General features: G+C 34.1%; 1 protein-coding gene across 3 annotated transcripts in view; it reads left to right on the top strand.

Annotated features, from left to right (window-relative positions):
* Positions 1-12,761, top strand: part of SLC4A10 (solute carrier family 4 member 10) — a 270,598-nt gene that overhangs the window by 166,564 nt on the left and 91,273 nt on the right. For all 3 annotated transcript variants that reach the window (XM_032755567.2, XM_032755570.2, XM_058441626.1), the window contains 2 exons: positions 3,167-3,324; positions 6,380-6,467. In XM_032755567.2, the coding sequence (XP_032611458.1) occupies positions 3,167-3,324; positions 6,380-6,467 (246 nt within the window). The remainder of the gene's footprint in view (positions 1-3,166; positions 3,325-6,379; positions 6,468-12,761) is intronic.

The raw sequence follows: 12,761 nt of genomic DNA, 5'->3' as shown, positions 1-12,761 counted from the left end.
TCTCTCCTTAAATTTCCATCTGTTTTTCCTTTAACTCTTAGCATGTAGTTTGCCCAGACACTTCCAATTTCAACTTGGTCTTCTATCTAATCTCATTCCCTATTCCCTAGAAATGTAACTGTTTCTCATCCACAGCTTAAGTATCAAAGGCCCAGAAAGAAATCTTTCCACTACTAGCATAAAGGTGAGATCTGGACAGCCCAGAAGCATGAGTGTAAATACAGACCCAGAAGAGTATAGCTCGATTTCTTCAAGATCCTATTCAGAGGACCAGAAACTTCCAGGATTTCCTTCTTGTCCATTGCAAGTGTTTGTGTTCACTTGACAGTTTTCTTAGGGATGTAGTTCAACCTAGATTCTCTAGAGCTGCTTTACATATTTATAATTTTATAAGAGGTCACAGTCAGGTCTTTAAACATAATATTTTGTTATATTAAAAGTTGCTTAGGGGGCCAAGGGCATGGTGGCTGACACCTGGAATCCCAGCATTTGGAGAGGCCAAGGCAGGAGGATCGCTTGAGCTTAGGAGTTCAAGATCCACCTAGGCAACATGGTAAGACCTCATCTCTACAAAATCTAGAAAATATCAGCCAGGCATGGTGGCGCACCTGTAGTCCCAGCTACTCAGAAGGCTGAACTGGAAGGATCAGGATGGCTTGAGCCAGGAAGTTCGAGGCTGCAGTGAGCTGGGATCCCACCACTGCACTCCACTCTGGATGACACAATGAGACCCTGTCTCAAAAACAAAAACAGATAGTTGGTTTGTCAAATAAGTTTCTTCATGAAGTATACAGTACACAAACACAAAATATAGGGTTTCCCCACGAATAATATAATATATAACTATACATAATATAGAATAATATAATTAGATAATATATAATCGATTACTTCCCAAATTATATGATTACTCCAAGATAATGTAATATAATGAGTATAATACAGTGGCTACCCCAGATATGTGCTATAGAACTATAACTTATTCCATTCGAAGTCGAAAGATGAATTTGCTTATCCTTAAATTCTGTAAATTTTAATGTTTTTTCTAAATAACAGGTATCAATGATATATTAGGTATTTTGTAAATTTAAAGATCATGTGTAATAACCATATATTTTCTTTTACAAAATTTAACCATTTTAACATACTATGTACTTCTTGATTTAATTAAATTTCATCTTTAAACAGTTATTTCTATAATCACTACCTGCCTGAGGCACAGACTTTAGTAGTTAAGACAATGGCATTTGTCAAGCAATAAATGAGTTTATAGAGTTTTCAAGGTGGAATTTAAATTTCAGGTATTATCAATATAATTCATATTATCAATTATACATTTTTTAAAAAGATGTTTCCTCATTTTTAATTTTGTTTCATTATATTTATATTGTATCATTGTTCTTTCCATTGAGAGAGAAAACTTAACTGTTTATTCTTTTAGTAACAGAAATAATTATGAAATTTATTATGTTTTCCTCACAGAGCTAATAGTATATGGGAAATCTATTCCCTCCTTGGGAATTTTTGCATTACAATGAAAATGTAAAGCATTGCTAATTTAAAGCATCTTAAATGTGTACATTTCTCCTAGCTAGATAAATACCTACAAAAATACCACAATAAATCCCATGAAATTTAACCTTACTTATTATAGTAAATAAATACTTTCGCTATCTATAAACTAAAAGATCAGATTCCACAAAAGCAAAATATTGCTGTATAATCCAGTGTACATGAATTATGAATTTACAAATTTATATTTGGGAGTACATTTGTAGCTTAAAAACTTTGGATGTATAATATTTGTTACATATTTTTGTAGGCAGTTTTGCTTTGTTAAATCATTCTTCCTTTCCTTTAAAATAAAATAATGATTCTATTTAATATTTTTGATGGAGTACTGTAGGATATTTTTACATTTAATCCTTGTGAAAGAATATATGCTTCGTATACTAGGTTATATATTTTGTGGTGTCCTTAATCTTTGGAAAGATTAATTAGTGACAAAACTTCCAAATAGCTGTACTATCATCTTGATTTCAGAAAGCAACATATTTAATGAAGTCACTAAAGTATTACTATGGATTTTTTCATTTTAAATTTTTGAGAAAAATATTCTCAAATCATTAAACCTGCAAAAGAACTATCTAGGCTAAAAAAAATCTTTTCAGCCTCACTCATATTTGCTAGAGCTCGTTCCTCTCTCAGCTATTCTCACTTTGATTTTTGGCCCTCATTTCATTAACTTCAGAGCATAAGATCAATTACTAAGAGCAGATAAATTCTAATTCCCCTAAAAACAGTGTTTCATAAAAAGCTACTCAAGTGAATTAGAAACAAGACATAGATCTTATACAATGTACATTAATGTCACTGCTTGTCTTTCACTGAGGCCCTATGCATAAAAATAGATATTTATTGTTAAGGATATTTTGCATTCATTTTTTAGACTTCACTCTTTATTCTTAGCATTTCTTCTTGTTAATGATCACTTTTGCTTTGTGTACATTCATTTCAATCACAAACATCTCATGTCAGAAAATCAACTATAGGTCTTCAGTAACTCCAAATGTTAATATTTTATTCTTATTTTTTCTACTGTGTCATATCTAAATTCTCAGATGAAAAACCAATATTGAAGAATTACCAGGCCAAGTATATAATGTGAAGAACATAGAACAACTAGAAAAGAGAAGAAGGTTAAAGTCATAATTTATACTGTAAAGAGAAACATGATTATATTTCTTTTGACATAAGCATATTTGAGTATTAATTAAAATGTATTATCTACAAAAATTAGGTAATGTATAAAATATTAAATCTGTTGGCAAATGCTAATTAAATTATGGTTAAAGAAGAGTTATTTAACTGAACTCACATACTTTTCCCTGTCTAAAATTTCAAGATTGTTGAGGCTGGAGAAACTTCTTTTAAAAATAGTAAATAGAAGAACCAGAGTACTCAGCTTATTGATGACAAGTTAAAATAATCCACAAGTAAAGAAAAAAGGTTATTATAGAAAAAGGGCAAATGAGATGTTTAACTGTGTGTATTTATTTAAACTATATTTATTCATGGATTACTATATGTGAAGCATTGTGCAAGAATATGATTTACCAGATTTTTCCGATTTTGATTTATCGTATTTACCTGGTGATGCTTGCAGGTTGATCTGCATTTTATGAAAAAGATTCCTCCAGGTGCCGAAGCATCGAACATCTTAGTGGGAGAACTGGAGTTCTTGGATCGAACTGTAGTTGCATTTGTCAGGTTGTCTCCAGCTGTATTGCTTCAAGGACTGGCTGAAGTCCCAATCCCAACCAGGTAAAAAGTATAAAAGCATCTTTTGTATTTTTCTTAAACCATCTTTTTGTGGAAATAAAATGAGGATTCAATGTAATTTTCTGTTAGAGTTTTGACTAGAAACTAATGTGAAATCCACGAAACTACTATTAATTTTTGTTTGTGGAGGAGGGGAAAAGTGCTTTAAAAATTATTCTATTCTTTCCTCCCTTCTCTCAAACTTCTGCTTCATTTTAGGCATATTCCTCATCTCAAGGTACCCTGAAGCCATATGAATTCTTTTTTATTTTTTTTACATTTTTGGTAAAAGAAGTGGTAACATGTTAGCTTTTTCTCAAAGATTGCATTAAATTGTCTGCTAAGGAAAGAAAGGATCCTGTGCATGAGTGTGGTCAAACTCAAAAACAGCAAAATTACTAAGGTTTGCTTACACTTGAATAAGAAGGCCTTCAAAATGCATGTAAGTGTCATCGTTAGGATAGTGTCAAATATATGTTTCAATCCTAGGCACCGTGGGCTTCCCACACACAGGGTCTGTAGAAACACTGGTAGAAGTATTATCGCAGTCAGGTTGGATCTGAGTTAAAAGTACAAATTTAATTTGGTGATTGGAACTTGTTTCTCATTTAACAATAAAATAACAACTTAGGGATAATACAAACTGAATTATGCTGTTTCTCATTTTTTAGAATAAGGCTATCCATTACTAAAACTATAAAAAAAAAAAAGAAAGAAAAAAGAAAGGAAACCCCGAATATTGACTTTAGCACATTAATTTCCAAGCAATTTACCCAGGAACCTTGTTTTCTTCCATACTCCTACCATTAGTGTGATTCCAAAATGCAGATAGCCTTTTACTCTAGTCCTATTCCCACAGCAAAACATGTCTATTTAGGGCCCGGTTCCCATATGGCTGGTGCCCTTTGATGCTACAGCTATCTGAAAAGCTGTTAGTGTGCCTCCTCTTCCAAACATTGAATGACTTAGCCAAGTTACTTGATGAAAAGTTCAGGTACTGTATCAACTGTAGAATATATGTCCTTTATGAATCTTTGGCCTTAACTCAAAATATAGCAGATTACATAACCCCATGCTTTGATTATGGATAAAATATTCTACAACTATGGAACAGCACAGCCAGGAGAGACCTCATTTTGTAAGAGCTCAGCTGACTGGAACGGGATTCAGTGGTTAAGTACCTATGTCTGACTATGGTTTGGGGGAGGAATCTATTACTGTTCAGATTATAGAAAGAAGTCTATGTTTATCCTGTTTGAGGATTACTGAGATTTCTGATACACATCAACTTTTATGTACAAAGGGAAAGGATGAACTGAGCACATTAAAGTGGTATCTGACTGTGATTCAGGCCATATGTTTTCTGTGGACAACCTGTAACCTATTCAAGGTTTCTGGGAGTCTGGGATTCATATCTAAGGTGTTAAACTTGCCAATTGTAGAGTTACTATTATAGAAGTTTAAAATTTCTTTTCAGTACTCCAAACAGTGCATTTGTGTTTCACCACTCAGGAAGGTGTCTGGTGATCTATGAGCAAATGATGGCTATTTATGACAATGATAGTTCTTGTATTTCAAAAGAAGGAAAAGAAAAATTCCCATGACTAGAAAAAAGCCGTGATGGGGTTATATACCCTTACTGTGAAAACTGTCAGGTTTAAGTGACCTTATTTCATACTGAGATAGCAAAATATGTGTAGAGAACAATGGAGAAAAAAATTAGGGCCACTATAGAGCAACTGTATGAGAAGAGATTTAAAGACAAGACTATTTAGTTAGGAAAGGTGAAAAATGGAAAATTAGTTAGACAAACAGAATAAATAAAGCCATTCGGGGTTTCTTATTATCCTTTTTTTGGGAAGACAAAAGGGCATCCTATTAATACAATGGCAACACATAGTAGAAATGTCAGAAAATAATCTTTTAGATCTTTAAAAATAGCCCATGGAATGGAAACCTGAAAAATAGCAAGATGTACATAGGTTAGGAAGTTTCTTAAAAAGCTGTTATAGCTGATAAAGCACCTGCCACCAAATTAAACCATTCCTGTTTTTAATGTATACTGGACATTTCTACACAGTAGAAATTGGCTTGGGTTCAGTTGTCACTGACACACACAAAAAATATTGTCACATCCTCTACAATTGTGTAATATTCGCCTCATGTAAAAACATGTACAATCTCTAAAGATTACAAATAAATGGAGTAGAATTATAGTAACTATTTTAGTACACCTTGTGAAGCCATTAGTCTTCATACTTAATAGCATAAACCATTTAACAAATTAACACCATAGAATGATATGGCAGAATATAGGGCATTCTTTAATTTTCACAGTTTCCCAGAAGGATTGACCTTCTCAGAGACAGGGCAATTACTAGTCTGCTAAAGTTAGAGTATCTATTGATTTCTTTAAAAGCACCACTTGTGATGATGAATTTGCCAAATGTTCGACCTAATGTAGATGGAATATTATAGTGCAGATGCTATTTTTATTCCTCAGCATTATAAATAATAGATCATTAACTCCCTATTTTTTTCTACCTGGCTGATCTTTGATTTCTGACAATAATTTTTTATAATGAAAATTGCACATACACCTACTATTTTTTTACTTTATATTTTCTCTGTTTTGCTACTATGTTACCTTTGCCCCCTTTGAACTGTTCGCCATTTTGCATACAAGTGAGTTTTCTTCCTTCCAATTTAAGAAGGTCTAATCAGATTTTACTTTTCCCACTTTCCTTCTCTAAGGATCCTAGAATCCTTAAAATTCCCAATAACAACTGCACATGCTGTACAGATAACTAAATGGAGAAACACTGTGATTAAAAAAAAAAAAACATGGAAAACCATGCATTCCCATTGCTTGAGGATCTTAAGCATAAGAGTCAATCACGGTAAAATTTTTCAAAATACTAATGAACTATGAAAAACTATGGAAGTATTTGCCATCACAATCTCCATTTTCAGTAATTCCTTTGAGATGAGTCATTCTGTATTACTAAAATTATTTTTATGTTTCTACCTTAAAACATTTTTTTCTTCTTAATTACAGATTTTTGTTCATTCTTCTGGGACCCCTGGGAAAGGGTCAACAGTACCATGAGATTGGCAGATCAATTGCAACCCTAATGACAGATGAGGTATTTATTCAAGTTCATTGGGAATATTTTCCCCCACTAGGTATACCTAAAACTTTTGGAGGTCCTCTTTTCATAACAGTTTATTGTGAATCAGATTTCTCTGTATTGAATCCCATTCTCCCATGCTTCCGCTATAAAATCTCCTTTAGAAAAATGTTTCCCAAAGGGATAATAAATTAACACTCATGAATATAATATTTTAAAACTTCATAGTGTAAAGAAATTTTTTCAGTGACACTTAGAATGTATTATTAATATTCCCTTTATGGTATATGTGCTGCCAAAGTAGGCACCATTGTTAATATCATCGGAAATCTTGTTTTGAGTAAAGAATTTCAAAGTCTAAAGAAAAAACAATAGCAGTTTATCTGAATAGTATACATGACACCAAAATGCATGCAACATCTATCAACTCTCTACAGTTGCCTGAATATGGATGTTTTTAACCTGGGAGTTTGGGGACTATTAGAGAAGCTGTAGATACATTTCAAGGGGCTTGTGATTTCTGTAACAGAGCATGTAAATTTTTCTATGTAAAAAATTTGTATGTAGATTTTTTGGGACTGGAAAAAGCTTTCATCAGCTCTTCAAAGAGGTGTATGTCTCAAAAATGTAAGCTCTTTAAAGTAAGAACATAAAAAGTAGCATCATACCACTATTTTCCTTTACTTGGATTCTCCAACACGTTATGGAAATTTGTTGTTATTGTTAATGGGAAGAGCAGATGCAGTAGATCACAGAAGGGGCATTAAATCAAAATTCAGTTGTAAATTAACAAATGGGATTATATACTTCTAGATTTCATCTAAATAATTTAATAATGTTTTTATTGAAATACATGGCTGCAGATATTTGAAAATTCTGTAAAAAGGGCCAATTAGTATTGTATATTACTTTTTCTATGTTTGCAATAGCTTAAATTGGAACTTGTTTTGGGGATTCAATATTACAAATTCTTCAATCTGTCCAAATTATGTTTTATATTGTTATATGAATTAGTTTTTTATATTTACACATAGGAAAGCAAAAGCTAGAAGAAAAACATTTTCTCCCTCAGTTTTCAAAAGGAACCAACTTAATGAGTGTATTAGTTTACAATGACTGCCATAAGAAACTACCACAAATTGGGTGGCTTAAAATGACAGTAGTTTGTTTTCTCACATTTTTGAGGCTAGAAGTCTGAAGTCAAGGTGTCAGCAGGGCTACAATCCCTTCGAAGTCTCTAGGGGAGGATCCTTTCTTATCTCTTCCATATTCTGGTGGCTCTTCGTCTTCCCTGGCTTGTGGCAATAGACCTTTCTTCTCTGTCTCCATCTTCACATGGCTTTCTCCCAGTTGTCTCTGTGTGTCTTCTTATTTTCTGTTATGAAGACAGACATTTGTCATTTGATTTAGGGCCCATCCTAAATCCATCCAAATCATTGGATTTAGGGCCCATCCTAATTCAGAATAATTTCATCTTGAGATACTTACCTTAATTACATCTGCAAAAATCCTTATTTCAAATAAGGCCACATTCTGAGGCTCCAAGTTGATGTATATTTTGGGAGGAAATTATTCAATCCACTGTAATGAATAACTTATTCTAATTAGGAAATTTGTGAGAAGACAGGAGAATGAAAAAAAATAGCTTAATGAGGGCCATACACCTGATTTAGCAGAACTCTCTCTGAGAAAACACTCAAAAGTATAAAAGCTCTTAGTATTTCCATATTGATTTGTATTGGTATTCTACGATTTAAGTATTATCACTTTCACGTACATTTGTTTAATATTTTATTATATTTCAGACAAAAAATGTTTCCCCATCTAAGAAATTAGGGCAATATTTTAAGATATCTGTGGGGCATGAGACATGTGATAATGTGAGAGGATCCTGCTATGTCATGGGAAGTACATGTATATCAACGTATCTCTCTTCTCTTCATCCTCTACTTCCCCAATTGGCAATCAAGATTTTTCTCGACAGAAAGATGTCAGTTCCAAAGTTTTCTTGACTAACCAAGTGGACACAGAACAGGGAAACATCCATGTTCTATAAATTCCAGATTTAGGATGAGAACAGAGAAGGGGCTTCCATCTATTTCTTTGATTAGTGAGAGCTATCTAATTTGAGAATAAGCATCAATCACATAATAAAGACTGAAATTTGAGCATAAGCGTCAGTCATCTATTTTTTCAGTTATTTAGACTCGAAAGTTTTAGAGCATGGCTTTAGGTAATCATTGTAGATTATGGGATAGAGAAGCGGAAACTCAACCAGAAAGCTACTGTAAAAGATAAGAGCTATTAGTAATAATAGGACATGTTAATTACAACAGGACATTGATTGAATATCAAAGAATGTTTAAATATTTTTTAAAAGAGAAAACAGATTTGTATTGCTCAAAGCCTTGGTGAAGCAATTGTTCTGCTTATCTAATTGCTTTGAAGGCTATTGAATAATTGTACTAGGCCAGGTGTAATGACTTATACCTGTAATCCCAGCACTTTGGGAGGCCAAGGTGGATGGATCACCTGAAGTCAGGAGTTCGAGATCAGCCTGGCCAACATGGTGAAACCCCGTCTCTACTAAAAATACAAAAATTAGCTGGGTGTGGTGGCAGGCGCCTGTAGTCCCAGCTACTTGAGAGGCTGAGAGGGGAGAATCACTTGAACCTGGGAAATGGAAATGGCAGTGAGCCAAGATTGCATCACTGCACTCCAGCCTGGGTGATGGAGCGAGACTCTGTCTCAAAAATAAATAAATAAATAAATAAATAAATAAATAAATAAATAAGAAAAAAAAGAAAAGAACAATTGTACTCATGAAGAATAGAATTTAATATGTTGATTTATAGTTTACTTTGGTTAAAAAAAATAGTGCACTGGATTGCATTATCAAACATAAATTCCATGAGAACAGTTAGCATTTTAGCATTCAGTATTCGTTTTTATGCCCTGATTTTGCCAAGTGCTCAAACAAATAACCGTTGAGCTAAGTTCTGTTTTCTTTCCCCTCTCTGTACTTGGAACATCTTCTAGGTAGACTGTTTTCCTTTTGTATTTTTAGACTTATTACAGTGTCTGACCCTCAGTCAGCGTTCAACAAATCTTTAGAACGTGAATCAATTACTGAATATTCTAGTCATCATACCAATATTCTATCTTGAATCAAGCCAGTAATTTATTTTCTTCATTTCTGTTGAGCTTTACTAGAGATAAATCATATGATTATGCTTATCAACACTGCTACCAATGTGTTGATCCCTTTACATTCTCAAAAATTACTAAACACCCCAAAGAGCTTTTGTGTACGTAGATATGTTGGTATTTACCATAGGAGAACTTAAAACTGAGAAATTTAGAAAATATGTGTTAATAAATTCATTTAAAAATAACAATAGAATGGGTTCAGTGGCTCACGCCTGTAATCCCAGCACTTTCAGAGCCTAAGGTGAGTGGATCACTTGATGTCACAAGTCTGAGACCAGCCTGGGCAGCATGGTGAAACGCTGTCTCTACAAAAAAATTCAAAAAAATTTAGCTGCATATAATCCCAGCTGCTCAGCTACTTGGGAGGCTGAGGTGGGCGGATCACTTGAGCTAGGGAGGCAGAGGTTGCAGTGAGCTGAGATGGCACCACTGCACTCCAGCCTGGGCAATAGAGCCAGACCTTGTCTCAAAATAAATACATAAATAACAATAGTAAAGCCATTACATATTAACATAAATAATGCATTTTAATGAAAACAAAAACAAACAAAATACTAAGCGAGGTGTTGTTTTTCTTTTTCTGGATATTTGAGCTAACAGTTTCCTCTCTCTTCTAGATCTTAAGTGAATCCTGACAGCAAACATGCAGAACACATAGTAGCTACTTGGAAGAAATACACATAAAATGAATGTCCAGGTTTACCCCATCCTTAAAAAAAATTCTTTACTACTTAGAACAGCATGTACTTTTGAAGCACGTACTTTTGAAGAAGTGTTGTTTCAATCTGAATCTTGAGAGTTTTGAAGGAGTAGTCTCTACTTGATCCTGAATATTTTTAGACTCATTCATTTCTTATCATATTGCAGTCTGACTTTGGCACCATCATTCTACTTAAACTGCTCTCAATAAAATTATCACTTACTAAGAATGTTATTACATGTTCAGTGTGACATTATTGAAAATCGCATTTTTTCTTTTTTCCCATGAAGAACTGCTAAATTTTGTTTTGTGCTTCGTTTTGACACTAAGTCTCTGAGATTTTTTTTAATTGAAAGAATTTATTTTTTATACAATTTCTAATGTTATTTAGGGTACAATCAGGAAGAAAAAAATTGTTTGCTTGCTGTCTCAACTCCCAAATCATCAGTCTTAATTTTTTTTTTGTTTGATTTTTTTATATACTTTAAGTTCTGGAATACATGTGCAGAACGTGCCGGCTTGTTACATAGGTATACACATGCCATGGTGGTTTGCTGCAACCATCAACACGTCATCTACATTAGGTATTTCTCCTAATGCTATCTCTCCCCTAGTCCCCCACCCCCCAACAGGCCCCAGTGTGTGATGTTACCCTTCCTGTGTCCATGTGTTCTCATTGTTCAACTCCCACTTATAAGTGAGAACATGCAGTGTTTGATTTTCTTTTCCTGTGTTAGTTTACTGAGAGTGATGGTTTCCATCTTCATCTATGTCCCTGCAAAGGACATGAAAGTGTCCTCTTTTACGGCTGCATACTATTCCATGGTGTATATGTGCTACATTTTCTTTATCCAGTCTATCATTGATAGGCATTTGGGTTGGTTCCAAGTCTCTGCTATTGTGAATAGTGCTGCAATAAATATACGTAGTAGTATGTTTATATCTTTATAGTAGAATGTATCTTTATAGTATAGTATCTTTATAGTAGAATGATTTAGAATCCTTTGGGTATATACCAGTAATGGGATTGCTGGGTCAAATGGTATTTCTGGTTCTAGATCCCTGAGGAATCACCACACTGTCTTTCACGATGGTTGAACTAGTTTACACTCCCACCAACAGTGTAAAAGTGTTTCTATTTCTCCACATCCTCTCCAGCACCTGTTGTTTCCTGACTTTGTAATGATTGCCATTATCACTGGCATGAGATGGTATCTAATTGTGGTTTTGATTTGCATTTCTCTAATGACCAGTGATGATGAGCTTTTTTTCATGTTTCTCCGCCACATAAATGTCTTCTTTTGAAAAATTTCTGTTCATATCCTTTACCCACTTTTTGCTGGGTTTTTTTTTTTCTTGTAAATTTGTTGAAGTTCCTTGTAGATTCTGTACATTAGTCCTTTGTCAGAGGTATAGATAGCAAAAATTTTCTCCCATTCTGTAGGTTGCCTGTTCATTCTGTTGATAGTTTCTTTTGCTGTGCAGAAGCTCTTTAGTTTAAGTAGCTCCCATTTGTCAATTTTGGCTTTTGTTGCCATTGCTTTTGGTGTTTTAGTCATGAAGTCTTTGCCTATGCCTATGTCCTGAATGGTATTGCCTAGGTTTTCTTCTAGGGTTTTTAGGGCTTTAGGTCTTACATTTAAGTCTTTAATCCATCTTGAGTTAATTTTTGTATAAGGTGTAAGGAAGGAGTCCAGTTTCAGTTTTCTGCATATGGCTAGCTAGTTTTCCCAACACTGTTTATTAAATAGGAATCCTTCCCCATTGCTTGTTTTTGTCAGGTTTGTCAAAGATCGGATGGTTGTAGATAAGTGGCATTATTTCTGAGGTCTCTGTTCTGTTCCATTCGTCTAAATATCGGTTTTGATACCAGTGCCATGTGGTTTTTCCACGTAGTATAGTTTGAAGTCAGGTAGTGTGATGCCTCCAGCTTTGTTCTTTTGCTTAGGATTGTCATGGCTATATGGGCTCTATTTTTGGTTCCATACGAAATTTAAAGTAGTGTTTTCCAATTCTGCGAAGACAGTCAATGGTAGCTTGATGGGGATAGCATTGAATCTATAAACTACTTTGGGCAGTATGGCCATTTTCACGATATTGATTGTTCCTGTCCATGAGCATGGAATGTTTTGCCATTCGTTTGTGTCCTCTCTTATTTCCTTGAGCAGTGGTTTCTAGTTCTCCTCGAAGAGGTCCTTCACATCCCTTGTAAGTTGGATTCCTAGGTATTTTGCTCTCTTTGTACCAATTGTGAATGGGAGTTCACTCATGATTTGGCTCTGTGTCTGTTATTGGTGTATAGGAATGCTTGTGATTTTTGCACGTTGATTTTCTATCCTGAGACTTTGCTGAAGTTGCTTATCAGCTTAAGGAGATTTTGGGCTGAGACAGTGGGGTTT

Source organism: Hylobates moloch, unplaced genomic scaffold (assembly GCF_009828535.3).
Source record: "Hylobates moloch isolate HMO894 unplaced genomic scaffold, HMol_V3 SCAFFOLD_1, whole genome shotgun sequence".
Lineage (NCBI taxonomy): Eukaryota > Metazoa > Chordata > Mammalia > Primates > Hylobatidae > Hylobates > Hylobates moloch.
This window is presented reverse-complemented; position numbering and strand designations above follow the sequence as displayed.